At 36.4% G+C, this 27,203-nt stretch overlaps 1 protein-coding gene across 6 annotated transcripts; it reads left to right on the forward strand.

The window, feature by feature from the left end:
- Positions 1–1,069: 1,069 nt before the first annotated feature.
- On the forward strand, positions 1,070–20,864 carry LOC131526406 (CMP-N-acetylneuraminate-beta-galactosamide-alpha-2,3-sialyltransferase 1-like). Of its 6 annotated transcripts, none has more exons than XR_009267445.1 (10): positions 1,119–1,164; positions 2,904–3,038; positions 5,482–5,745; positions 6,198–6,391; positions 8,225–8,404; positions 10,399–10,444; positions 11,931–12,050; positions 12,127–12,198; positions 19,798–19,947; positions 20,362–20,864. XR_009267445.1 is itself a non-coding variant. In XM_058754693.1 (10 exons), the coding sequence occupies exons 3-10, from the start codon at positions 5,500–5,502 to the stop codon at positions 12,548–12,550; spliced, it is 999 nt and encodes a 332-aa protein (XP_058610676.1). In that variant the 5' UTR covers positions 1,119–1,164; positions 2,904–3,038; positions 5,482–5,499; the 3' UTR covers positions 12,551–14,270. The 6 variants fall into 6 exon arrangements, 5 of the variants coding, with proteins under 5 accessions (XP_058610680.1, XP_058610677.1, XP_058610676.1 ...); XM_058754693.1 differs by lacking the exons at positions 19,798–19,947; positions 20,362–20,864 and adding exons at positions 12,317–12,398; positions 12,492–14,270; XM_058754697.1 differs by lacking the exons at positions 2,904–3,038; positions 19,798–19,947; positions 20,362–20,864 and adding exons at positions 12,317–12,398; positions 12,492–14,270 and having other exon boundaries at positions 1,070–1,139.
- The last annotated feature ends 6,339 nt before the right edge of the window (positions 20,865–27,203 follow it).

Consider the following 27,203-nt stretch of genomic DNA (forward strand, 5'->3'; position numbering starts at 1 on the left):
TTAGTTAATTTACAACCTTCCTTACAAACGGGTGCATAGTCATTATTATTATTATTATTATTATTATTTACTCGTATAGTTATGTGATGCATTTCTGGTCTCAAATTATTGCTTTTAATTTCTGTCACGATGGTTCTTTTCCATAATACTGAATGTAGTAATAAAGATAATAAAGAGTTGGTTATATTTTAATTTAATTAATTTTTTTTTTTTTTTTGGAGTCTAATCTTCATAAAATACAATACCTTGTTGTATTTATGTCTTTTGAGTTAACCCTTTAGATTAGACTATAGTGTTACTGACTATATTTTTGTAACATATGACACTTTAGACATTAACACTGTGTACACACTCTTGAATTGTTTTTTTATTGTTTATTTTTGTGCCAGAAAAAGCTTTAGCAAAGAGGATAACTATTCCAAAATGAATTAAAACAATTTAAATAAAAAATACAAGAAAATTAAAATATACTAAAGCCACAGAGCCAGATCATAACCTTAATATTTTAAACTAACATTAATCATTCATATTCAAAATGTTATTTGCTTTCACTTTATGTCATTGTGTCTTTTTTGACCAATCTTCTTATACAAATATTAGACCAATATGTCAAGTCTGCCTAGGAAAAACAATTATACCAGCAAAGTCAAAACTGGAGTAAAAATGAACAAACTATAAGTGCTTTGTAATTTTAGGCTTGGATTTTTTTATTATATAGTTATATTATATGTTTATTGATAGACAAAGACAGTGAAAGGACAAATCAATCAATATTTTATTTATAACAGGGTTTTATTTATTTATAAAATAACACAGATCCTCAAGAAACAGTAACAAAAACAGTGACAGAAATGAACAGACCATTTTTATTTCTAGGAAAATGCTTATTACACATATTTTGATAATTTTATGATAATTCTTAAATATGATCCAACATACAAAAAAATACAGTTTTACTTTATAGTATTTTACTGATCCGGCAAGTGGTCACGTGACAAAAGAACGAACGACTCAAACCCGAAGACTCGAAACAGGTGAACTAATCAATTATCTTTCCGGCTCTGACTGCATTGGTTTAACTTATGGGGCTGTCACGTGATGAACGAACGACTCAAACCCGAAAACTTGTCAGATAAGAGGTGAGGTGAGCTAATCAAGACCCAGGTAAACGATGAATTAATCTTTTCTGTTTCTTATAGCATTATAGTTTGTATTGTTTGTAGTGTGATCAACGTTTGCATAAATAGTAGATGTGTTAGGGAAGTAGCACGTATTTTTAATTATATTTTGCTAAAATGAACGAAATGACTCGAAAAAAGATTCGTTCATTTTGCTGAACGAGACTCAAAGGTCCGAGTCCATGGGCGTCGCTAGGCCATTTTTAGGGGGGCTTTAGCTGCGATGGCACAGAGGAGAGGACAAGGTGTGTGTTTATCGATAGATTGTTATAATATCTACATCTATGCAGTTCTTTGTCATAAATACAGTTTACAAAAAGTCATGGGAGAGCAATCGGTTTCCAATCTACTGTAAAGTTTTCGCTGCATTCGCCATGAACACATACTTCATAAAACGATCACGTTATTGCTATTTTCGTTTGAAAATTTAGCTTTCAATATAGAACATAATATTATATTACAGTTATGCATAGAAATGATTAAAGACAGTGACAGACAGCACTCAGTCAGTGTACTCATTTTAATTGCATATCAGAGTGATTGACAGAGATTGAAACATTGTGTGTGTGTGTGTGTGTGTGTGTGTGTGTGTTTTGTATTAATTTAAAAAAAATAATTTTTATTGTTTGAATTGAATTGATGTAGAACGGTTCTACAGTTTTTTGTACAAATTTTCAGTCAATTTGTTTGTAAATATTTATTTATTTTTTATTATTATACCCTCATTGGGGGCTGAGCCCCCCTAAAATGAAAATCCTAGAATCGTCCCTGTCCGAGTCAGTAAAATGATCCGAACTTCCCATCACTAGGCGGCTGCCGCTGGTGGTCCGCTTGAATAGCGATGAGCAAAACGCCGGTGGGCCGCCGACTCTGCCACCAATGGGCCGCCAGTATGTTAGCTGGGATACAAGGAGATCAAAGGCAGATATAGCGTTATTCTCACTCATGCGCTGTGCTGCTGATAAACATGATATAATTTCAGTTATGTTGCTTTTATATGAATATAAATACGATGAAGACACTCAAAGTGCTTGCTATTTAATTCGATAGGAAGGGCGTATTTATCATCCATTTTTATTTTAATTCAAACATGTATTTTAGATTTTTATAGAAACTATATGACAACAATCACATATCTCACACAGAGATCGCACTGTCAGTGTTTGGGAATATTCATGCACAATTTAAATACATAATAGCATGAAATCAGATTAAAAAGATAAAACATTTTAGAAGAGAACGCAGCATCACAGTTTTCTGAACCAATGAGCATTAAGCTGTGTCGTCAGTCAGTATAGTTTCCCATCATGCTTTTGATCCGCCAGTCGGTGGAGAGCAACTGCGCGTGACTGCTCAGTCCGACACAGCCGCCTCGCCGTCGCGAGAGTTTTTTGGCACATGTCAGCATGACATCAGAGCAAGGCGGACGTAACTCGGACACTTTTCTAACCGGCATGCATATCGCGGTGACATGGGGGCAAACTCCAAACAATTGTACTGGGCAAGGCAATCCGCCCATGAGTATGCTTTGAACGCGGAAAGTGTATACCCGGGCCTTAACACCCTTAAGTAGTTCTCATACATTCGTTTATAAAGTGCAATGTAATGTTAAAAACCTACAATTTCCCCTAAGAAAAACACAAAGATTGTGCCCTTATGAGCACATAGTATTTGCACAGGCCTAATAAGGCGAGTAAAGACAGCTGTTTTATCTATATGAACCAGAAAAGCATGTCAAACTAACCCTGGAGCAAAGGTCAGTCCAGAGGTAGGGCTACTTAAGCAGGTCGGGCTTTCTCCAGCAATCCTGAACTTGGAAAAAGCAGATGCGACAACTCAACAGGTCTCTCTGGCCATCAGGTAGGGTGAATTTGGGTAATCTGAGACATTTTTTGCAATTTTGACTTCTGCAATATATCTATCTAACACATGAGATCAACACATTAGACTTTCCTTAAGATGTGTTCTAACCACACCAGAAGAAAGAATGTAGATATTATACCTAGAGGAGACATGCCACACCTATTTTTTTGTGTTTTTGTGCCAACAACAAAAAAAATGTACTTGAATTTGGTAATCTGGGACATATGTATTAGGCCTAAAAAAGCCTATATTCACCATACTTTATGCATGCCAAACACAATATCACCAATTTTTAAAAAGCATTATGAAAAAAAAGTACAGAAATCTCAATAAGAAAATGTATATTCCAATATCAGGAAAAGTCATTTCTATATCTACACAGGATTAACGATCTACTGTGTTAATTCATTTAAATTAATTTAAAACTCTATTAAAATTGGTTAACATTTGTTTAACATTGTATTAACACTTTAAAAAATCAACTAAAATTTAAGCAACAGCAAGCAACAATTTGATTAACGGATTATTCATCCAATTATTCAAGTTCTCCATTCTATGAAACTGGGGCTACTAGGGGAGCAATATTGAATAGATCACAAACATAATTTGAATTAGGAACATTGTCTTATTTATGACAGATTTATGTCCTTAACATTAATCTAGTCAGAATCCTATGTCACTGACCTTATCATGCAATTCCCAGGGGAGCTTCTTGATTGACAGGTGCCCCGCCCCTTTCTGTGGAATCACCCCCATGAAGACATGTGATTTCAGCCACATGACATCCATGCAAAAATTATAGTAGAAGTCCCGTTGACTAAATTTTGTTAGAACAGGAAATAAACACACTGGAGTTTAGGTGTCCCAGATTACCCAAATTCACCCTGTTTGAATCCGTTTGTTGCTTTTAAACAACATAAAGCCACCATATCGTGACTTGTTTGGTCTAGCGTTAATTTAACAATACAAGTTTGTTCTATCATTGCTGGGATAAAAACACATGGAAAAGATCAAGTTTAATCTGGCTCCACTCGACTTTGATTCGGATCAAACCAGTCCGTAGCTGCAGTAGGCCTACACAGCGTTTAACATCTGATTCTGATTGGTCAATCGCGACGTTCGATGGTCAGATATATCTGAGTAACTTTGCCAGTATCAGCACTGCAAAACCGACTGCTCATTCTGTACTTTACTCAATTTGGCTTACACATTAGCAAATATACATAAACGACTACTTAATGAGCAGTTAGCTACTTTTTTGTAATAATTTTTTGTGGCAAAAGTGTCCCATCTTAACTGAATTCGCCATAAGTAGCTCACAATTTAAGATAGTTTGTAAGTTCTATTAAAAACTAATTATTGTCTATTAAACAAGCTGTAACCAACTAAAACTTTTGACTCAAGAATATGAGATAAAGACATGCATGTGCCTGCTCATTTAAACAACATATTAGCCTATATTGTAAAAACCAGTCTGTGGAGCTCATCTACTTAAATGAGTGACAACCACATTCCACAAGTGAATACATGTCACGCATCTTGAATTCAGAAGTGACACCTGTATTTTGTACAAATGCAAGAACGTTGATTAGAGGGTTCATCTGGCCTAGGGGGATACTGACAGTGTTGGGTGTAACGCGTTACTGTAAATAAATTACTTATCCACTGAAAAAGTAAAGTAAGGGATTACTGTTCATTTTTAGGTAATTTAATTACAGTCACTTATAAAGTACTTGCGTTACATACAGAGGAGCAGGAAGTACTGTTTAATTGTTGGGAATATAATAATGTATTCCTGATTATGTAATCCTTATGAAACTAAAGCGAGGTACAGTCTTTCCCGTATCTGAGCTCATTATATGCAGTCACCTGCGTGCAAACACCCTCATCTAGATACAAAAAAAAAAATAGATTTAAAAAAAAAAAAAATCAAGATTTGTCTAATTTTCATCGTTTTTGAAAGAAGTCCTGCTATGAGGAATTTATACCTCTAAAGACCAGCGCGATCTGACACGGCTTTATTCAGCAGAGAAGATCATTTATGTAATTTATTCTTACCTACATAACGTGTTATTTTTACATAAACCTGTACGGATTTGTTGTGTTAAAGCTAAAATGTTAAACTATTCTATGTTTGACTCAAATTGAAAGAATAAAGAGTTTAATTTCTTTTAAGGTTTATAGGGATTTTAAGATGTAGCCTAATTAGCTATTTAAATAATTAAGTTACTTATTGAGTAACTAAGTTACTTTTCAGACAGAGTAATTAGTAAAGTAATTTAAATACAATATTGATGATGTAATTAGTAATAGTAATTAATTACTTTTTGAAAGTAACTTACCCAACACTGAATACTGATGATGATTGCTACTGTTTTATGCCTTGTTGGGCTTTAACTTTCTACCTGCCCAGAACTTCATACCTTTTTTTTTTCTGCAGGAGAGTAGAGGAGCAAAGATGTGGCTGTTGATGCGTTATAGGGGTTCCTATATGACAGCTGTCATATGTGTGATTATATTCTGCATGCTCCTGGTGTTCCGAACCCCTGTGGATGAGGTCTCCGAAGGCATGTGTGCATGTAAAGACTGCGTCAGGCAGCAGACCCACAGTTTTTGGTTCAATGAACTCTATGATCTCTCTATTCAACCACTGCTTACCTGGGAAAATCACGTCCTCCGTGAAGATATCTACAAGTATTGGAAGGTATCTGTATAATGATTATTTTCCAAAAACTATTGAGATGCTATGTAGGCAGCATTTTAAGACATCACAGGTGTGTTCCTGATACCTTTTTGCTCACATTCTCACATTGGATGTATTCTTCATGAAGAAGGCAATCCCAGAATGCATTATGATGAGCTCAGTGAAAGAATTCCATCCAAGATGGTTTCAATAGCTGATATATTAACTTTTTAATAGCTGATCATTTTTACCCAGCATATGTGTGTGCTTTGCATTGTTATTTTTGAAAATCATGTCAGTAGCTTGCCAACATGTTTACAGATGGTTCTATTGAAATCAATTTCTAAGTTGATGTTCCTGTGCAGTTCAGTAGATTTTGGAACAGAATTTAAATGTAAAAATATAATTTGTTTTCTGTGAACCTCAACATACCAAAACCTCTTCAATGGAGTCTCTTTTATATGACATTCCAGGGTCTTCAGAAAAATAAGAATGAAGACAACTACACAGCAGTGGTGGAGAAGTTGTTTTCTCTATTTCCAGATAAAATGCAATACTCAGATGCTAGTCCAAAGCGCTGCAGGACTTGTGCTGTGATCGGAAACTCAGGGAACCTTAAAGGATCCTGTTATGGACATTTCATAGATCTTCATGACTTTGTCATTAGGTAACAAATGAGATACAAAAATGTATCAGATTTTTTGTGAAAATCTTTGCCTCTTGATTTCCAAGATATGATAGCATTTAATCATGTCACTTAGAAGACTGGTTTAGTCAGAGGCTTACAGATGTTGTCAAGATGTTGCAGTCTGCCATCATTCTTTGCCCAGCAAAGTTTCTCTTGATATGCTAAAAAAGCACCATTAACATTTGGTTGAAAGTACAGGTGCTGGTCATATAATTAGAATATCATCAAAAAGTTGATTTATTTCACTAATTCCATTCAAAAAGTGAAACTTGTATATTATATTCATTCATTACACACAGACTGATATATTTCAAATGTTTATTTCTTTTAATTTTGATGATTAGAGCTTACAACTCATGAAAATCAAAAATCAGTATCTCAAAATATTAGAATATTTACATTTGAGTTTGAATAAATGACCATCCCTTCAGTATAAATTCTGGGTATCTCTTGTTCTTTGAAGCCACAATAATGGGGAAGACTGCTGACTTGGCAATGATCCAGAAGAGGAACATTGACACCCTCCACAAAGAGGGTAAGTCACAGAAGGTCATTACTGAAAGGTGTGGCTGTTTACAGAGTGCTGTATCAAAGCATATTAAATGCAAAGTTGACTGGAAGGAAGAATTTGGGTAGGAAAAGGTGCACAAGCAACAGGGATGACCGCAAGCTTGAGAATACAGTCAAGCAAAGCCGATTCAAACACTTGGGAGAGCTTCACAAGGAGAGAACTGAAGCTGGAGTCAGTGCATCAAGAGTCACCACACTCAGACGTCTTCAGGAAAAGGGCTACCAAGCCACTTCTGAACCAGAGACAACGTCAGAAGCGTCTTACCTGGGCTGTGGAGAAAAAGAACTGGACTGTTGCTCAGTGGTCCAAAGTCCTCTTTTCAGATGAAAGTAAATTTTACATTTCATTGGGAAATCAAGGTCCGACAGTCTGAAGGAAGTGTCGAGAGGTACAGAATCCATGTTGCTTGAAGTCCAGTGTGAAGTTTCCACAGTCAGTGATGATTTGGGCTGCCATGTCATCTGCTGGTGTTGGTCCACTGTGTTTTCTGATGTCCACAGTCAACGCAGCCATCTACCAGGAAATTTTAGAGCACTTCATGCTTCCTTCTGTTGACAAGCTTTATGGAGATGCTGATTTCATTTTCCAGCAGGACTTGGCACGTGCCCACACTGCCAAAGGTACCAAAAGCTGGTTCAATGACCATAGTGTTACTGTGCTTGATTGGCCAGCAAACTCGCCTGACCTGAACCCCATAGAGAATCTATGGGGTATTGTGAAAAGGAAGATGAGAGACACCAGACCCAACAATGCAGATGAGCTGAAGGCCACTATCAGAGCAACCTGGGCTCTCATAACACCTGAGCAGTGCCACAGACTGATCGACTCCATGCCACGCCGCATTGCTGCAGTAATTCAGGCAAAAGGAGCCCCAACTAAGTATTGAGTGCTGTACATGCTCATGCTTTTCATTTTCATACTTTTCAGTTGGCCAAGATTTCTAAAAATCCTTTCTTTGTATTGGTCTTAAGTAATATTCTAATATTTTGAGATACTGATTTTTGATTTTCATGAGCTGTAAGCTCTAATCATCAAAATTAAAAGAAATAAACATTTGAAATATATCAGTCTGTGTGTAATGAATGAATATAATATACAAGTTTCACTTTTTGAATGGAATTAGTGAAATAAATCAACTTTTTGATGATATTCTAATTATATGACCAGCACCTGTATAGTCATTTTATGTTCAGCATATATGTATATTCTGATCTTGACCTAGTCATGCTTTGTTAAGCTAGGATAAATATGGGCCCAACAAAAGGTTATGAGAACGATGTGGGTTCTAAGACCACTCACCGGTTTATCTATCCTGAGAGTGCTACAGATGTGGACAACTCCACCTACCTGGTGCTTTCCCCTTTCAAGATTCTGGATCTGGAGTGGCTCATCAGTGCCTTTACCACTAAGAACATCACAAGGTGAGAATGGATGACTGAGCCACGTTTCTCAATCTCAAACGATTGATCTACATTCTTAAAAATAAAGGTTCTTTATTGGCATTGATGGTTCCATTAAGAACCTGTACATGGAACCTTTCCAAATGTTTCTTCATAGAAAAAAAAAAAAAAAAAAAAAATATATATATATATATATATATATATATATATATATATATATATATATATATATTAGTGGTGGTTGTTATCGGCGTTAACGTGCTGCGTTAACGTGAGACTCTTATCGGGCGATAAAAAATATCGCCGTTAATCTATTCTCAAAGTTGGGTTGGGAGCTGGGTCTATACTACGCAAGCTATGATGACTTTCACCTTGATTTTTTAGCGCGGATGTATACCTAGCCGAATTGCACTGTAGGGGGCGAGAACGAGTCTTCGAACCTGTGTGTATGCGTGCTAACACGGACGCAGCTATGAAGCCGCCGGGTTTGCTTCAGGGAAAATTTATTTTTAAGAAGCTTCCCAATGGAAACCGGCAAGTCATTTCTATCTCTACGTTACATGGTCGCGCTCTCTGTATCGCGCGCACAGCGGAGTTCCGCCCCGGTTCGCGCACACACACACAAACAAACGTAAGCGCACACACAAGTGAGCACACTCCCACTCCTATTAGTAAATATTAAGCCGCAAAACGTCTATTTAAATATGACTTCTGTGTGTCTCTGTGTTAATGTATGGCGCAGACGCGCGGGTTTGTTCAGTACTCATACAGAAGACCGCGTGACGCTTGCGGCGATATTAACGACTGTCGTCTCACTAAATGAGGACATAAATCCATGAACAACATCTCCAGAACTGCTCTGAGAGTCACTTCATGAGCATTCGAGCGTTTCATTTGAGAAAAACTATCCTCACGGCAACCCGTGACCCGTCAAAATAAAAGTTCGGTTTCACTTGAAAACATTGGGCAGAATGTAATAGGCTACTACTACTAAAACTATTAAAACCTTATCTTTAAGGAATAATCATACAATGTCTTCAATGTTATTATCAATATTAAATTCTTGATGACTGCTAGTTGTTTACTACTAGTAGTGAACTTATTCTGATCTACTTGGCAGAATTCAAATGAGCCATTTTAATCTAGATTAATCTAGATTAATTCCAAGATTACAGTGAGATTAATCTAGATTTAAAAAAAAAATCTATGCCCACCACTAAAATATATATATATATATTGATATTCTTCAAACTAACACAACTGTTTCAAGAGTTATTCACTGAAAGTTTTTTTTGGGAACCCAACAATCCCCTTTTGGAACTTTTATTTTTAATTTGTAGTTGAGTTTCACTTGTGTTGATGCCCCAAAGATGAAGTACAGCCGTGTTGATCCTGGAACAACATTCCTGTCAACCAGTCATATTTAGGATTTGGGTTGGGACTCACTTGACACTTAATAAATCCTATGTTTCCCAGTTCCCTTTTAGCAGTAGTTAAAAATAGTGTGTTTAACTATGCACCACTAGCAGCTCAAAAGGATACTGATTTGTTAGAATAAACCAGCTGGACTGGACAAAGCAACATTGACTCAACCAATGAAGTGCATTTGGCGAAGGATTAACTGTTAACTGGGATAAATGAGGTCTACAGTTCATCTCTAGCATTCCTATTCATCTCTTTGGCATTGTCTTGGCTGCAAGAAACCCCAAAATGCTAAAAGAAGGTTTTCTCCAGGTATTATACACCACCTTGATCTGAAAAATGCCAGGTTGTGGACTTTGTTTGAAAACTACTTTTATTACTTACTATTACTTTTGCTATTGTTATGCTGGTATTGGTGTAGAATTAAACATTTAGGGTTAGGGATAAAGTTAACTATGCTTATTTTTATATGTTGTTCCAGGACCACAAAAGATGACCAACAAATTATTCCCTTTTAGGGGGTCATATTTTAATCGTGGAGCCTTATTATTCCCTGTATGTCTTTATTTTGCTCTTTTCTTGTCTTTTAACAGCACATACAAAAAAGTAAGTCCGAGTGTAAAGGCCAACAGACATAAGGTGAGTGAAAATTTGACATTTTTCACCATGAGCACATAAAGGGTTCAGATTACCAGTGTCATTCATGTGACACATCTGTTGTACATGCAAAAACCCGCATGTCCTTGTCAGTTGAAAAGTTCCCTGTAGAAACTGAACTGTCATTTTGTCATGTAGATATAAAGGAGGCCATGCAAGGAAGTCTTGCACAACACAATGCATTTTTTTTAAAACTATATTCATCAAAGAATAAAATTAGTTTTATTATGAACACAAGGATTGTAAAGTCAACTTGTTTACACCATAAAACAGTGAACCCTGTTACTAATATATATATATATATATATATATATATATATATATATACACACACACACATTTTAATTAGATTGTAATTTTGACTAAAATATTAGGTTTTATCAGACTCGGGACAAACAAATACCTCGGTCTTACTGAGTGCAATGGGTTATCATAAAACCAAGAATAGTTACAGTTTGATCTGGTTGATTCAGATACAAATAATTTGTATTCAGTGGGGAAAAAAGTTCACTTTCATTTTGTGTTTAAAATGGAGCATGAAAATGAACTTAGACCTGACAATCAGTAAATATTTAGCATAATAAAAATCTTGATAAGTTTGTGCCACAAGTCACAATAATCCCCTGCCTTTTACGACACAAAATTCTGAGCTGTGTTTAAAAGAATATTCTACAACATTAAGATTGCATAACCATTGCGCTCACACCTCACGGCTTTTGCGGCATCTCATGCACGACATGGAATTCTAAAAATGCGGCAAGGTAAAATAAGTTCAGCTTCTACTGCTCATGTCTCTTGTTCTAAGCAAAACTGCATACTGTGTAAACGGCCCTTCAGAATCAAAATTTTCTTAACTGCTGTTTTATTTTTATTTTCTATCTTAAAGATTTCTACCAAAAAAAAATCTAATTCTGTCATTTACTCACCCTCAAGTTGTTTCAAACCTTTATGATTTTTTTTATTTTATCAAGTTTCTTGTCCCCATTAACTTTCATAGCATTTTTCCCCCATGCTATTGATGTCGGTGGAGACCAGTTATTGTTTGGTTACTCACGTTCTTACAGATGTCATGTTTAATGTTAAACAGGAGAAAGGACAATTCCTATTTACGAATGAAGTTAAGAATTAGGTGTGTTCCCAAAATAATTTCTTAAAATATATATGTATATATATATTTTTTAAAGATTGTTCTAAAACGTAAAAATCCTCATAAATAGTAAGTTTGGATGGCACGTATTAAATCTCTAAAGGTAAGATGTTTAAATTAATTTATATATGTTAAACATTAAAACATTAAAAATGTTTGTAATTTTAAAAGATTGTAGAAATGCTATAGTATTGGTGAAATCACTTTATATAAAAAAAGAAATATAATTAGATATAAAAATGGCTGAAATGACAGTGTTATGATCCAAAAACATCCTATTGTCATTGTACATAATTTTCATTATTTGTGTCATTCTTGTAGGTGATGATTCTACATCCAGCTTTCATTAAGTATGTCCATGAGATTTGGTTGCTGAAACGTGGCAAATACCCATCCACTGGTTTCCTTGCTATTATATTTGCCCTGCACGTCTGTGATCAAGTAAATCCTGTTCCCTTCCATTCTTGTTTTTGTTTACATATTATTGTATAGACATTTTTGCCTTCTCTTCTGCCAGGTTTCTACGTTTGGGTTTGGTGCAGACCAATATGGAAACTGGTACCACTACTTCGAGAAAACCTCAAATAAGGTTCGTACTGGCGCTCATAGTGGCAGCTTTGAATTCGACACCATGATGCAGCTGTACTTGGAAAACAAAATTCAGGTGTTCAGAGGGAGATAACGAGGTATTGAAATTTGACGTGCAGGGCTTTTGGAGATCCCACAAGGTCTGCATCATTATGAAAGCACTTACCTCACTCTTATACCTAGCACAAGTGCTGCTGCTAGGTAACGATTGAATGTTTGGTCACAAATACTGTCCTTTTGCGCACTTGCTTTGTATTTGTATTAAAATTGTGTTTGTTTGTTTTTTCATGAAAGAAACATCCCATCATCTTACTTGGACAATGCATTTGCTGTCTGTCTATGAATGCATTTAAAGGGACAGTTCTCCAAAAACTTAAAATCTGTCTTTATTTACTCAACCCTCATCTTGTTTCAAACTTGTAAGAATTTCTTTCTTCTGTTCAACACAAAAGAAGATATTTTGAAGAATGTTGGTAACCAAATAGTTTCTATTTTTTTCTTACTATAGAAGTCAATGGCTACCATAAACTGTTAGGGGGGGGAAAATACTATGCAAGTCAGTGGGGACCAGAAACTATATGGTTACCAACATTCCTCAAAATATCCTCTATGTTCAACAGAAGTAAAAAAAAATCATACAGTTTTGGAACAACTTGAGGGTGAGAAAATGTTTTTGGGTGAACTGTCCCTTTAATTGTATCTCGCTGCCTCAAGAGCAAATCTGCTGATCAATATGTTGTGCATAGACTTGAATTTAAAAGTGCAGAAAAGGAATAAAAATGTGAAAATGAAATATGATGCAAACTAACATTTGAAAAACTGACAAAAGGAAATAAATTAATGTAGCATGCAGGCTCAAAGCTATTTCAACTAAACACCCTGAAGCTATTTTTTCGGTTGCAACCAGTGAAACGGCAGTGATATGCTCCATGTGCAAAAATGCATCTGCACCATAGACTGTATAAAGACACCATAGAAGATTTTGAGTGTTCGCTTTGGTTCATTATAACCTGTTGAACAAAGTATTCATCACTGTAAATCATGCATGTCCTGATGGATCTTCATAAACCTGCAGATCTGTTTTATGTTCATGAGAATTGTGCAGAATTATTTGTGATGGTTGTGGCTTGTTTTATATATTCTATGTAAATGTTAAGAACAATCTGCAGTTTAAATTTTTGGGAGGAATTTGTAAACTTTGAACCAATTCAGATGACACACTTTAATACATTTGTTTTTCAACTTTTTCAATATTTGTGTTTTTAGAAGTCCAACAGTTTAAACAGAATTCTCACAATCACTATTTTATTGTGTGTTTAGTGAACATTCCATAAATTCCTACTTTTGCGGGCAACCTGAGAGCAGTTTGGCAAGTTGTGTAGGTCTTCATAAACAGGTTTTTTTGAGGGTGTGAAAGTCTCCATGTGCCATATCAACAAACATCATAAGATAAGTCCCTAGCCTGTCAGACACGGGATATGTAATACTTTTAAATAATGTTTAATATTAAATATTTATTATTATTGTTGAAAACAGCTGAGTAGACTCATCCAGCAGTTGTTGACATTGACCAAAAGTTGAATAGCCTACTCAGACTGTTTAAATGTAGTAGCCTATGGCTATTGTCTTCCATTTTATCCTGAAAAACAGGATAAAACAGAATGCTTTGTGTTCTGTGGAAAACTGTTCAAATTAGAATTACTTCTTTACTAATTTCTTTACTAATTATTTTTGTAAAACTGTGGTTGTACCAATGGTAATCAAGCTGAAAAGCTTCTAGTAACATTATTCACTATACTATAAAATACAAAGTGTTTTGTTGGTGGTGATTTGGGCTAATTACTCTACGGTCCACCATGGGGCACCAGCGAACAGTTTGTGAAGATTTCTTTGAAGAACTGATGATTCTTTTTCACTGAAGTTCTGCTTGGGCCATTGTTTTCAGTGAATACACTTGAAAAAAAGCCCACTTTGAGTAAAGTTAAAATCTTGTGACAGGTAGTCAGCAGGTTTGCACATTTAGTGGTAAATATTTATAATCAGATAAAAATGTATGCTGCACACCTCATTTACAGAAGCACACACTGTTAAAAATAAATGTAATTTTACAGGTAATGGTCTGTATAATTGCTTGTATTTTGGTATTACAACAATTTTCCATTTTTAAAATGACATTTTCTGTATTTTTACAAAGTAATGTGTAATTTTACATAAAATGTTATATAATATTTACAGATTTTTCCTGTAAAAATAGGAAAAAAAGGTATACCCACAAATCAACAGTCAGTCACTGTTTACTGTCCAATTATTTCGACAACATTATATTTTGATGCTTCGGGAAACTTTAAACAAATCAAAAGTTTCATGCCAAAAAGTATAGTATTGCAGCAGCATCTATGGGCATACTTTATTATAAATCACTGCATTAAAAATGAATAGTGAGGTTACTGAGTACCCTTGCCTATTTACTTGAAATCATATACTATATTCAAATGAATGCAAAATAAATTATGGAATATTCTTCTAAGCAGTAGTATAATGTTGCCTATTCAAATAAAGATTTGTGCATTTTAACAAATACCAGCAAATATTTACACAGCATAACTGAAACAGCTTTATTTCAACTCAATAAAACAGTTAATAGCATCCAAACTTTTATTCAACAAAATTAATTCAGAGGCATATGTATTTGTTTCATAGACTGTATAAAAACAGATTTGTTTATGTGTGTGTGCGCACAAGTGATGACGCAGTTTCAAATCGGCCGCCAAAACTTTTCCGTTTAGTCCTGCCCACAATGCAAGCTGCAGAGCTGCTCTCTACTCATCGTCAGTAAAGGGAAGGGCGAGCGGATGATTTGATTTCAGGCTATCCATTAGGAGCTGTGTGAGAAAATATCGCGCTCTTTCATTGAGACTGTTTTTCGATACCTACAGCAAATTTTAATGATACCACAGCGGACATCATGCCAACCGATCACCGACTGAGGTAAGTCTTTCATACTACAAATACTTAATATGCGGCACGCGTCTTTCGAATTTGTTGTCCACTTGTTTTAATGCAAGAAAGATCAGTTGACCTCAAAACACTCAAAACAAGCTTTAGTAAACTTGTTATTCATATTAAAGTCCGTTCAAGTGCATAAATTCTTTGCTCATATGGCAACTTACCCGCCAAGTTTTGAAACTATTAAATGGCGGGACATTTTGAAACGCTGAACGTATAATGTCTGATGTTAAATTGTCATTACATATTGGATCGTTAGTTATAAAAATTGCACCTTTCCAGATGAATGGACAGTTACACCCCTATGTAGCAATATGATGCAGCTAAGTCAAAGTAAATAATATAGATTTCTCTAAATGTTTATGGGCGATTCCACAGTTTAGGCCTGACTGCAAGGACAATAGCCTGCAAAATCAATCGTCATGGAGAAAGCCATTGCCCTCAGGTTAACATCCTGAGAAATGGGGTACAGCTGTGTGGAGGCAGGATAAATCTGGCAATGGTAAACTAGTAAACTTTGATCAAAGTTGAGTTGATGTAACAATTTAACGTATGTAACATGGACGGAAAAAATTCAAGCAGAAAGTGTACTTAATCTAATTCAGTTTAATAAAATTTTGGTTGAATTCCAGTTCATGTTTTGTTTTGTTCCTAATTTGGTATAGTTATGAGTCATGCGTTGTGTATGGTTCACAAAACTGGTAATAGGACTTCCATGCAGGCAGGGTGGCCATCTAATATTATCTGTTCTATGAACTTAAAGGTGCATTTTTGATTCAGGTGTATTCATAAACTGAAAGCCAGCAAAATTACTAACAAATACCACAGGTATATTTTCCAAATTTATTTGCCAAATGTAGAAGCCAAAGGAACTCCTACAAGTGTGCAAAGTTATAACGTGTGTAACGTGGACGGAAAAAATTAAACAATCCTGCAAGATTGCTGAAAACTGGCAAAGAACAGAACAAGTTAAAACACATTAAAATAACCTGTCATTTACTATCAAATGTAAAGATCATACATCGTGAATGAAATAACATTTGTAATGTGGACAGATAAAATGAGTAATTCTGCTGAATAGAGCACCAATAACTCTTTATGCAAATAACCCTGAATATTTGTTAACTAAAGAGTTATGACTAATTATTTTTTAACACTTGACATTTATAATTATGTGTTTAATTATATGCTCTGAACACCACAGCAAACTTCATTTACAGAATAGCTGTTTCATTTCTTGAATACACTTCTTAAAATTAAGAATCTGAATGATGACTGTTAGTCTCCATGTTCATGTCAATTACAAGATAAGGATATTATCTTCTCTATGATAGGCTGCAATTTACGTAGCCTGATTTACAGAATATGATTCTGCATGAATGGTGGCCTACATAGTATTTGGAAAAGTTTTTTGATTTCATATTAGGCCTGCCGGTGTGTTCCTTTTAAAATAATGAATATAGGCTACTTCAGACATTTATTAGGCATGATGTGCTAAATATGATTTGGAGAAATAATACACAAGACTATAGGCTATTGTTGAGCTGTGGCTGTTGGCTACACTTGCACTCAGGAAATAGTTTGACTCTTGACTGGTCAATTAAGTGAGGTAACGCTGAATCGCATGATAGTTATCGACCAATACAGGCAAGGAAATGAGCAAAAATTCATGGTACGCTCTAGCTGCCATCAAACGGAGCTCCGGTGGAATTGAAAGTAAACTCGCACATCGCCTGTGGCCTACGTTGGGCCTACATAATTTGGACACGATGAAGGTACACTTGACAGGCTGTGGAGCTTCATTTTGCCACAAAGCTAATGTTTAAACTAACTTTATTGTGTGCCGTCAGTGTGGAAAATCTGCATGTGTTCCTTAACATTATGGCCAGTTCACTGTCGTTTAAAAACCTATGCCCTTTATGGGGCGCAATTGTAGCATACGTTCTGATGGGTCGTATTTCAGGGATTTGGACAAAAGACCTATACGGGCGTATTGGTTGGAGGACAGGTTGCTTCCCTCACAGGTAGGTCCTTCAGGGTGTTGTGGAGGGGTGAGGTGTCCAATTCATAACCTCTAGCTTCTGGGGTACCTCAGGGCTCAGTGCTTGGAACACTTCTCCTCTCCATGTCATGGCTATGGGTCTGTCATTCAGTAATATGTCTTTTCATATCACTGCTATCTAGTGTTGTCAAAAGTACTAACTTCGGTACCAAGTCGATACTGAAATTTTAAAAATGTGACTATGCCAGCATTTCCCCTGGCATCCCAGCATTTCACTGACTGGATACCAAAGTCTGTACTTTTGACAACAGTATCGCTATCCTAATGACACGCATCTTTCTGTTTCATTCCAGCTGGATGTTCCGACGGTTGCTGCTTGCATCTCAGCCTGCTGGATGGAAATTTCTTGATTGATTGATTGAATGACCTTCAACTCAACCATGTCAAACTGCTCATGTTTTCAGCCAACCCAACATGTATAAACTTCACCAACCACATTGCACTGCCTGATCCTGTGGATATACCTTGTACGACATTAGGAAGATCAGGCCCTTCCTTTTGGAGCATGCTACACAACTCCTTGTCCAAGCTTTTGTTCTATCCAGACTGGACTGTTGTAATGTTCTCTTGGCAGGCTTTCCAGCATGCACTGTCAGACCTCTGCAGCTGATCCAGAATGCTGCAGCAAGAGTGATCTTTAACTAGCCAAATAGAGCACACGTCACACCTCTCTTCATCAGTTTGCACTGGCTGCCAATTGCCGCTCACATCAAATTGAAGGCACTGATGTTTGTCTGCAGAACAACCACTGTCTCTGCACCCCTATACATAAACTCACTACTTCAGACCTGTGTCCTCCAGAAGTTTGCATTCTGCAAGTGAATCACGCCTTGTGGTGCCATCCCATAGACACACAAAATCACTTTCATGGACCTTTACTTTGACTGTTACCTGCTGTTGAGATAAACTGCCTAACTCCACCCATTTTCAAGAAATGGCAAAAAATGCATCTTTTCATGAACACTTGACCCATTAATACTAACTCTTTCTGTTTATTAAAAAAAAATGGCACTTTGTATGTTGCGTTGGATAAAATTTAATTGTATAAAAGTATACAGCAATTTCCTATCATTTTATTCTTCATGTAACTTGACGTAAATGTGCAGGTTTCTTTTAAAATTATGCATAAGTACAGAATAGATTAATTTTACAGAAATTGGCTGTAAATGTTGCTATTTTTATGTGTTTCTAAGTACTATGCTTGTTTCTCTGTCCAACAAACATTTTAAACTATAATACTTATGGAAAATGAATGAATTAAAATGTAAATCTACAGACATTTGTCTTTGTATTATGTACTTACTACATTTTTATACAATATTTCTTAGTTATTGTAGCTAATATCTTTATTTTAACAGAAGATTATTGTAGGTAGACAGCCATTTCATAAAATAACTACTAAATACCTTTTAATTAACAGATTGGTTGAAGTTGTGAGATTGCCTATGTAAAAGGAAGGATTATTCCTGTAAATATACAAACTTTTTTTGTGCATATTGCAATTTTTAGTTATTTCTTAGTTATTGTACATGGAAAAACCTTAATTTAAAAGTAAATTACTGTAGATGGACAGAGCAGTTTTATAAAATAACTAATTAAAACCCCGAATTTACAGAGATTAACCTGAAAGTTGGTGGTTTTTCTTTGTAATTTGACATAATTTGTCAAGTTTTTACATAGTTTAAAAACATATTACCAACAGTAATATACTCAGGGTGGCCGCCCCAGATAGTTTGATATTTATTAACGTGGCCCAGATCCGGCACGCATACTGTAGAGTGACTTCTATTATTTTATGTGGCCCAGGTCTGGCCCAGACACTTTAAGCCAGATCTGGCTGAGATTCGGCTTGGTCCCCGGGCCGAATGTGGCCCAGAAACTGCTAAATGTAATTCAGCAGTGAAACACAAATACAACCATTTAAAAACATTAAAAAGGCTTTAATTATAAAATTACCAAATACTTTAATATATATGAACAAATGCACTACAGTATAAACATTCACACTTTTTAAACCACAAAGTAACAAGTAAATTATATTTACTGTATATTTTATATATATATATATATATATATATATATATGTGTGTGTGTGTGTGTGTGTGTGTGAAGAGTTCATTTGCAGAAACAGATAACTTCGTTTTTAACAATTTTTAAAAATGTTTTTTCATTGTGCATTCCAATTAATCTTAATCAAACTGCATTTGGGTTATTTTGATTAGGTAAAGAATAACTAATAAATACTAGCTAACTAACACAAAACAATAAAAACATGATTTTAAAAATTTAAAAATGAGTTATCTGTTTTTGCAAATAAACTCTTCATATATAAAACATTGTGTGTCATAATTCAGTTCAGTTCTTATCAAATGGTGTCAGTGCAGTCAAGTCAATAATATTGCTGAATATTAGGTGTCTACAACCAAGCAAGACAAAAGGCAACAGTGACAAGTGACATACTGCTTATGAAAAATTACCATAAGTAATTCTTATCTTTATGTAATTATACAATGTTGTTCTGTCTTTGTCTAGGTACAGGACCTGAGTCCTCTTATGTTGCAGAGGCACAACATAATAGTGATGCCAATTTGATGGACATCAGTGACACTGGATGCAGTCCCCTCATTCCTATGTCTTGCAGTACCCCCAGCCGCCCTGTCTCTCCACCACCTGTCAGACCAGGTTAGGGAAACAAATGCTTCAAAAATGTTATGCATGCATACATGCATGCATACACACACACATTGGTTTTTGTGGTTTACAGGGGCTCTCCATAGGCGTAATGGTTTTTATACCAAACTGTATGTGCTATTGCCCTACACCTAAACCTACCCCTTACAGGAGACTTTCTGCATTTTTAGATAAAAAAATAAAAAAAAGACCATTTAGTTTGTTCTTTTTTTTTTAAGGCTTTTGGTTTACGGGGACATAGGCAGTGTCCTCATAAACCACCATCAAATTGTAATACCTCTGTCATACCCATGTCATTAAACAAATTTGTGTCCCCGTAAACCACAAAAACCAGTACACACACACACATCTACTTCTTTGCAAAGTTGAACACAATGTAGTAAGCATGTTCTTATTATGTTTTAGCTGCAAAGAGACGAAAGGTTGACACTACTGTCGTAAGTCTGGTCAAAGAGATGATGGAGAAAGAGGAAGCGGACCGCAGACAAAGTCAGGAGCAAATGCAAAGCCTTATTGACATTTTAAAGGAGCAGGCGCAGAGAGAAGCAGAGGAGCGTGAGCGGCTGCTTATACAAGAGGCAGAGGCACGTCGTCAGCAGGCTTTTTTTATGGAGGGCCTTCTGGCCACCATGAACAAGCTGGTGGCAGGTGCACAGCACCCACATAAGCCTACTCTGGACTAGCCTTAGAAATGTTTTTTCCCTTTTTTCTACTTTTGCACAGTGTTTTTAAAAAATTGTTTATGTATATATGTTAATTTGTCTATGCAAAGAGAAACCATATTCTATTTGAAACCATTGTTTATAAAAGTAAAGTGTGAAAAAACATGTTTCATTTTTATCATTTGCACATTTAAGGTTTTTTTTTCCTGTTTGTATTTATTTGTTACAGTTTGTCTATTTAAAAAGACACCATTTCTATTTGACATTTGTTTATTAAAAATAAAGTTTACAAAACAAAAGATGTGTGCTTAATCTTTCTGTTTGTGCTGATAATCACCTTGTTGCAGAACATGAGATAGCAGCTGTTAACAAATTGCGACGTCTTATCCCAAAAAGGTTTTTTTTACCCAATATAAAAGCAAAACATCAGTTAATATATGTAATTAATATAGTATATATGGCTTATGCAGTCATAAAGCATGGACAGACAAAAATAGAGTACCATTTAAAATGATTTATTGAACAAAACGCATACACTACTATTTTGCTTTCAGAATTCAGTCTCCTGAGAAGTCACAATGCAGTTTCTTAATTTTTACAGTTAGGTTTTTAAAAATTAAACCTGGGACATTTTAGCTGGCACCAAAATGATTCAAATGCTGCATCAAGGCAACACGAACTCCAGCCCCTTCAGTATCTGCAACAGGTGCCTGGGGTGTAACATCTGGCTGGGGGAAAGGACCAGGTACGCACCACTCCTCTATACTCCTCGCCATGGGTCTCACAGAGGTTGTGTAGTACACAGCAGGTGAACACCATGGACTTCACCCTTTCCAGATTGCAGTCATTGCGTTTCAGCAGGCATCTCCATCTTCCTTTCAATCGGCCAAATGCATTTTCAACCACAACTCTAGCCTTGCTAGTTTTATGGTTATATACCTGCTGCTGTGCTGCTAGGAAACCATTGTCAGGGAAAGGCTTCATGAGCCAACTTGTGAGTGGATATGCTGCATCTCCGAGGATGTAGAGGCCCGTGTCTTGTCCATTAATATTTCTGTATTGCTGTGCAAACAAATTTCTTCTCTCAGCCAGCTCCCATAATGCAGACAAACGCAGTACCCTGGGATCATGCAAACTGCCAGGTAACCCTGCAAAAACATTCCAAAATAATCCCTTTGCATCAACAACTGCTTGCAACACAATGGAATACCACCCTTTACGATTGAAATATTCAGTGTGGTATTCCTGGGGAGCCAGAATAGGGATATGGGAGCCATCAATTGCCCCCACACACTGTGGTAAACCCCATCTTTGTTCAAAGTTAAGGGACAGTTCTTTCAGCTTCTCTGCCTGTGGTATCGTAATGACTTCAGGCAACAGGATGTTTTCAACTGAGGAGCAGAAGTCTTTAACACAGTCACAGGCAGTTGAAATGCCAACTCCAAACAGATGTGACACACTTCTGTACTCCGAGTTAGTTGCGAGCTTCTATAATCCTTTTTTGGAGAGGTACAGACACACGATAGTTTGTGTCCAATTTCTCTAAGGCTGGCTTCAAACGGTGACAGATGTAGTGAAATGTCTCTCTAGACATTCTGAAATTTTGGATCCACTGCTCCTCTGTGAAATAGGGCACGACAGTTGACCACCACTCATCGATTCTTCTGTGGACCCAAACAGCAGGTGAACAGCGTTGTGAGTTGATCTGTAGCAACATCTGAAACACATTCAGTACATTGTTAGTGAGCTACACAACTCCATTGCCAGTGAAAAACTACACAAAATCACATGAGAACATTATATGACCATAAATATAATCATACGAGTAATAGATATTCAATTATCATGATTAATTATATGATCAAAAATCACAGATATTAGACTAACAACAAAGTAGCTATTACACAAAGTAGGTAATTCACTTTTTGGTGTAATAGTGCATTATTGTGCAATAGTGCACTTTTTGTTAATAGTGCACAACTTTTTTCAGAATTTGTAATATCACATTAAGTACACAGTAAAAACACTTAATTATCTCACTAACTTTAACTCTGTTTCAGTGTTACTTTAACACTATTTGGAGTGGGACCAAATACACTCTGAGCAGTGTTGATTTAACACTGGGGATTTTACTGTGTATTCGTTCTTGTGTATACATGTTAACTGATATTTTATATTTTTATATTTCTAAGCATTACATGAGAAAGAACATACTGAGAGCTTTTATAAATGGCATTTACCTGAAGACTTCGTCTACGCCGTTTTGTGCTTCTGTCAGCCTCAATGAAATGTAGCACTGCAAGTTGTCGTTGGAGATTCTTAGTTCTCCTTTCCGATCTTTCAATCGCTTGACGTATACGTCGACATTCCATGTCCATTATTGTGAAACCCGCGAAACACAACAAAAACACAGCTCCGATCACAGCGTCCTCCATCCTCCTGTTGTTAACGTTGTTCTTCTTTGTTTTGTTGTTGAATGCCGCGCACAAATGACGTCGCTGTCGACCGGTTTACGTCACTTCCTAGTACCCACTGTCGGTGCGAATGCAACCCTTTAAATGGTACTGGGAAATAGTTCGCGCAAAATCGTTCCAGTACTTTAGTACTGTACTTTTAGTTCTGGAACTAACGCGGTGCAAAAGGGGCTAAGGAACCCAAACCCAAACAAGACCCGGCTCAGTCAGGAAACCAGTTCTCGTTTGGCCAAACGAATGAATGTGGTGTGATTATTCCAGGCTGCATCACAAGTCAGATTGTGGATTGATATCATTCAGAATATTTCATCCAACTTCTTCTGCTTGAAGTAATATCACGCCAGCAGGTGAAGCTGGCAAAAAGGGTCTGTGCAGAGGGCTTGTCTGGTTCTCGTAGTCTGTGCTGGGGCCAACAATGAGGTCTTCACAGGGATCTGTCATCTAGCTGACAGGGTCTCCGCTGACAGTCAGGGATGTGTTGTGGTTGTTCCTGGGTGCAGGTCCACCATCTGGTCTGGATACCGACTGGATCAGCTGATTAATGTAACCTAGGGATAAGGTTGAGACAGTATATAAGCAACTAATATAAGCATTGATGTCATTCTTCTTACAAATTAACAAGTACATTAGATATTATAGGAAGTGTTGCTGCTTACCCTAATTGGTGCATCATAAAAATCCTTTAAGGGATTTGAATTATAGAAATGTGATAGTGTGTCATGTGTATGGAAGGTTAAAGAGATAGGTCTTTTAAACTCACAGAGTGTGTCTGCCTCCTGAAGTCCACCCTTTTGATCTGCCAGCTGGAGCCACCTCTTCAGTCCCCTTGACCTCCATTTCAGCAGCATTAGCTTGAAAGTTTCCAAATTGCAGCCTTGAAATATGTATAAATATATATTGTAAGGTAATTATTTAATCTTAAGCATTACAGGTTTTTTCAATCATTAGGACTACACCCAGAATTCACACCGTATATGTTTGATGAATGTTCATGCATAAGTTCATGCAGCAGCTCAGAATTTCTGTAAAAAAAAAAGAAATGTCAGATTACATATATATAGTGTTCAGATTAAACTTTTAAGTTTGTTTGCTCATAATCCCCACCACAGTAAAATAAGTATGATTTTAATCACATCATACGGCATATCTATGCTTCAAAAGTTTTAATTCACTCTAAAAACTGAACCTGCTCAAGTGCAGCAGACAGATTAGGCCTCTATTGAAGAACAAAAGATGATGCACTTACATTTTACGGCTCCCTCTTACGTATCTATAGTGTTTTTCTCTGTCAGAGCTTCCCACACGGCAGTGTTACCACGAAATAAATATTATTATTAAATTCAGATTGCACATATCGAATTGTCTTAGCGGGTGTAATGCTACAACAGCGTGCTCAGTTTGATTCACAAACAAATGACTCATTTGAATGGTTAAGTGAATCGAATCAGAGAGTCACTCGTATGATGTTTATGGCGCCACCCATAGACATCATATTAGATAGACGCCCTATCGACCGCTACTGCCTATTGGCGCTGACGAGCGGTGGGGCCGCCATCTTAAACCGGTCACCCGCTCCATTCACTGTAATGTGTTTGGCTGGTGCAATGAGCTGTCAGCGCATTTAATTAATCATACCTCACTTAATACCGAACTGATTTTTTTACGCGGGTTTTTTTCTGCAAAGGTCATATATGTAGCTATGATACAGGACACATGGTTCGGCATATTTTAATATTCATAGCAGGAATTAATATTCATTTAATATACTTAACAGTAATATAACATTCTGATATGAGATATAAAGTGACCAGACGTCCAAAATCAAAATATGTGATGTAGGATATAAGGTATTTTATAAATCACACACTATGATAAAGAAGCAAAACAGATAGTTACAGTAAGGTATTTTAATAAGTTTAAGAAACAATTTATTATGATTTGTCTCACACACACAAACACACACTATCTCTCCTCACACATTATCTCTTTCACACACTCTCTCTCTCTCTCTCACACACACACACACTCTCTCTCACACACACACACACACTCTCTCACACACACAAACACTCGCTCTCACAAACACTCGCTCTCACACACTACACTTTACAAGGGTAGATGGAGTAATAATGTAATTTTACCACAGGACCTCTGTAATATTAATGGCCAATTCACACGGGATAAGATATCTCAATAAAACTAGCAGAAGTGGGAGGGTAACTCGATTTGCGTATCGTCGTCAAGTGTGTATTACATTGCTTCCTGAAATCACGTGCACAAACACAAATGAAATTACCCATATATATTTATACTAACGTACATGGCCGTTGAATGCTTGTATCTGATAACCGAGACGTTCTTGTAATTATTACTTTACCCCACCTCTCCATGCCGGTGCAGTAAACATAGCCTAGCTAACGTTAGCTGACTACGATTCCAGTAGTAATGTCAAAGATCCTTGCTCCTTCTCATTTATCTGGTAGTATTCTATTCACAAAATACAACCAATAGTGCGGTAAATGTTGAAATTACTTGTGAAAAGTAATCCCTTGACCCTATTTGCGATGGTTCGCCGATTAGAACAAGAAAATGCTCCACAGTGCTCTGGCATCTTAACTGCTGCTACGCAACGAAACTAGAGTACGACCGGTTCAAGATGGCGGCCGTATTTCTCGGCCCAGCGGCCAATAGGGTATCTAGTCTCTATATGATATCTATGGCGCCACCTCTTCAGTCCCCTTGACCTCCATTTCAGCAGCATTAGCTTGAAAGTTTCAAATTGCAGCCTTGAAATATGTATAAATATATATTGTAAGGTAATTATTTAATCTTAAGCATTACAGGTTTTTCAATCATTAGGACTACACCCAGAATTCACACCGTATATGTTTGATGAATGTTCATGCATAAGTTCATGCAGCAGCTCAGAATTTCTGTAAAAAAAAAGAAATGTCAGATTACATATATATAGTGTTCAGATTAAACTTTTAAGTTTGTTTGCTCATAATCCCCACCACAGTAAAATAAGTATGATTTTAATCACATCATACGGCATATCTATGCTTCAAAAGTTTTAATTCACTCTAAAAACTGAACCTGCTCAAGTGCAGCAGACAGATTAGGCCTCTATTGAAGAACAAAAGATGATGCACTTACATTTTACGGCTCCCTCTTACGTATCTATAGTGTTTTCTCTGTCAGAGCTTCCCACACGGCAGTGTTACCACGAAATAAATATTATTATTAAATTCAGATTGCACATATCGAATTGTCTTAGCGGGTGTAATGCTACAACAGCGTGCTCAGTTTGATTCACAAACAAATGACTCATTTGAATGGTTAAGTGAATCGAATCAGAGAGTCACTCGTATGATGTTTATGGCGCCACCCATAGACATCATATTAGATAGACGCCCTATCGACCGCTACTGCCTATTGGCGCTGACGAGCGGTGGGGCCGCCATCTTAAACCGGTCACCCGCTCCATTCACTGTAATGTGTTTGGCTGGTGCAATGAGCTGTCAGCGCATTTAATTAATCATACCTCACTTAATACCGAACTGATTTTTTTACGCGGGTTTTTTTCTGCAAAGGTCATATATGTAGCTATGATACAGGACACATGGTTCGGCATATTTTAATATTCATAGCAGGAATTAATATTCATTTAATATACTTAACAGTAATATAACATTCTGATATGAGATATAAAGTGACCAGACGTCCAAAATCAAAATATGTGATGTAGGATATAAGGTATTTTATAAATCACACACTATGATAAAGAAGCAAAACAGATAGTTACAGTAAGGTATTTTAATAAGTTTAAGAAACAATTTATTATGATTTGTCTCACACACACAAACACACACTATCTCTCCTCACACATTATCTCTTTCACACACTCTCTCTCTCTCTCACACACACACACACACTCTCTCTCTCACACACACACACACACTCTCACACACACAAACACTCGCTCTCACAAACACTCGCTCTCACACACTACACTTTACAAGGGTAGATGGAGTAATAATGTAATTTTACCACAGGACCTCTGTAATATTAATGGCCAATTCACACGGGATAAGATATCTCAATAAAACTA

Source organism: Onychostoma macrolepis, chromosome 19 (assembly GCF_012432095.1).
Source record: "Onychostoma macrolepis isolate SWU-2019 chromosome 19, ASM1243209v1, whole genome shotgun sequence".
Lineage (NCBI taxonomy): Eukaryota > Metazoa > Chordata > Actinopteri > Cypriniformes > Cyprinidae > Onychostoma > Onychostoma macrolepis.

Coding starts and splice junctions, on each gene's coding strand:
- LOC131526406 (XM_058754697.1), top strand. CDS start 5,500: ATGTGGCTGTTGATGCGTTATAGGGGTTCCTATATGACAGCTGTCATA. Junction 8,405..10,398: donor ACCACTAAGAACATCACAAG/GTGAGAATGGAT, acceptor GTCTTTTAACAG/CACATACAAAAAAGTAAGTC. Junction 12,051..12,126: donor CCCTGCACGTCTGTGATCAA/GTAAATCCTGTT, acceptor CTCTTCTGCCAG/GTTTCTACGTTTGGGTTTGG.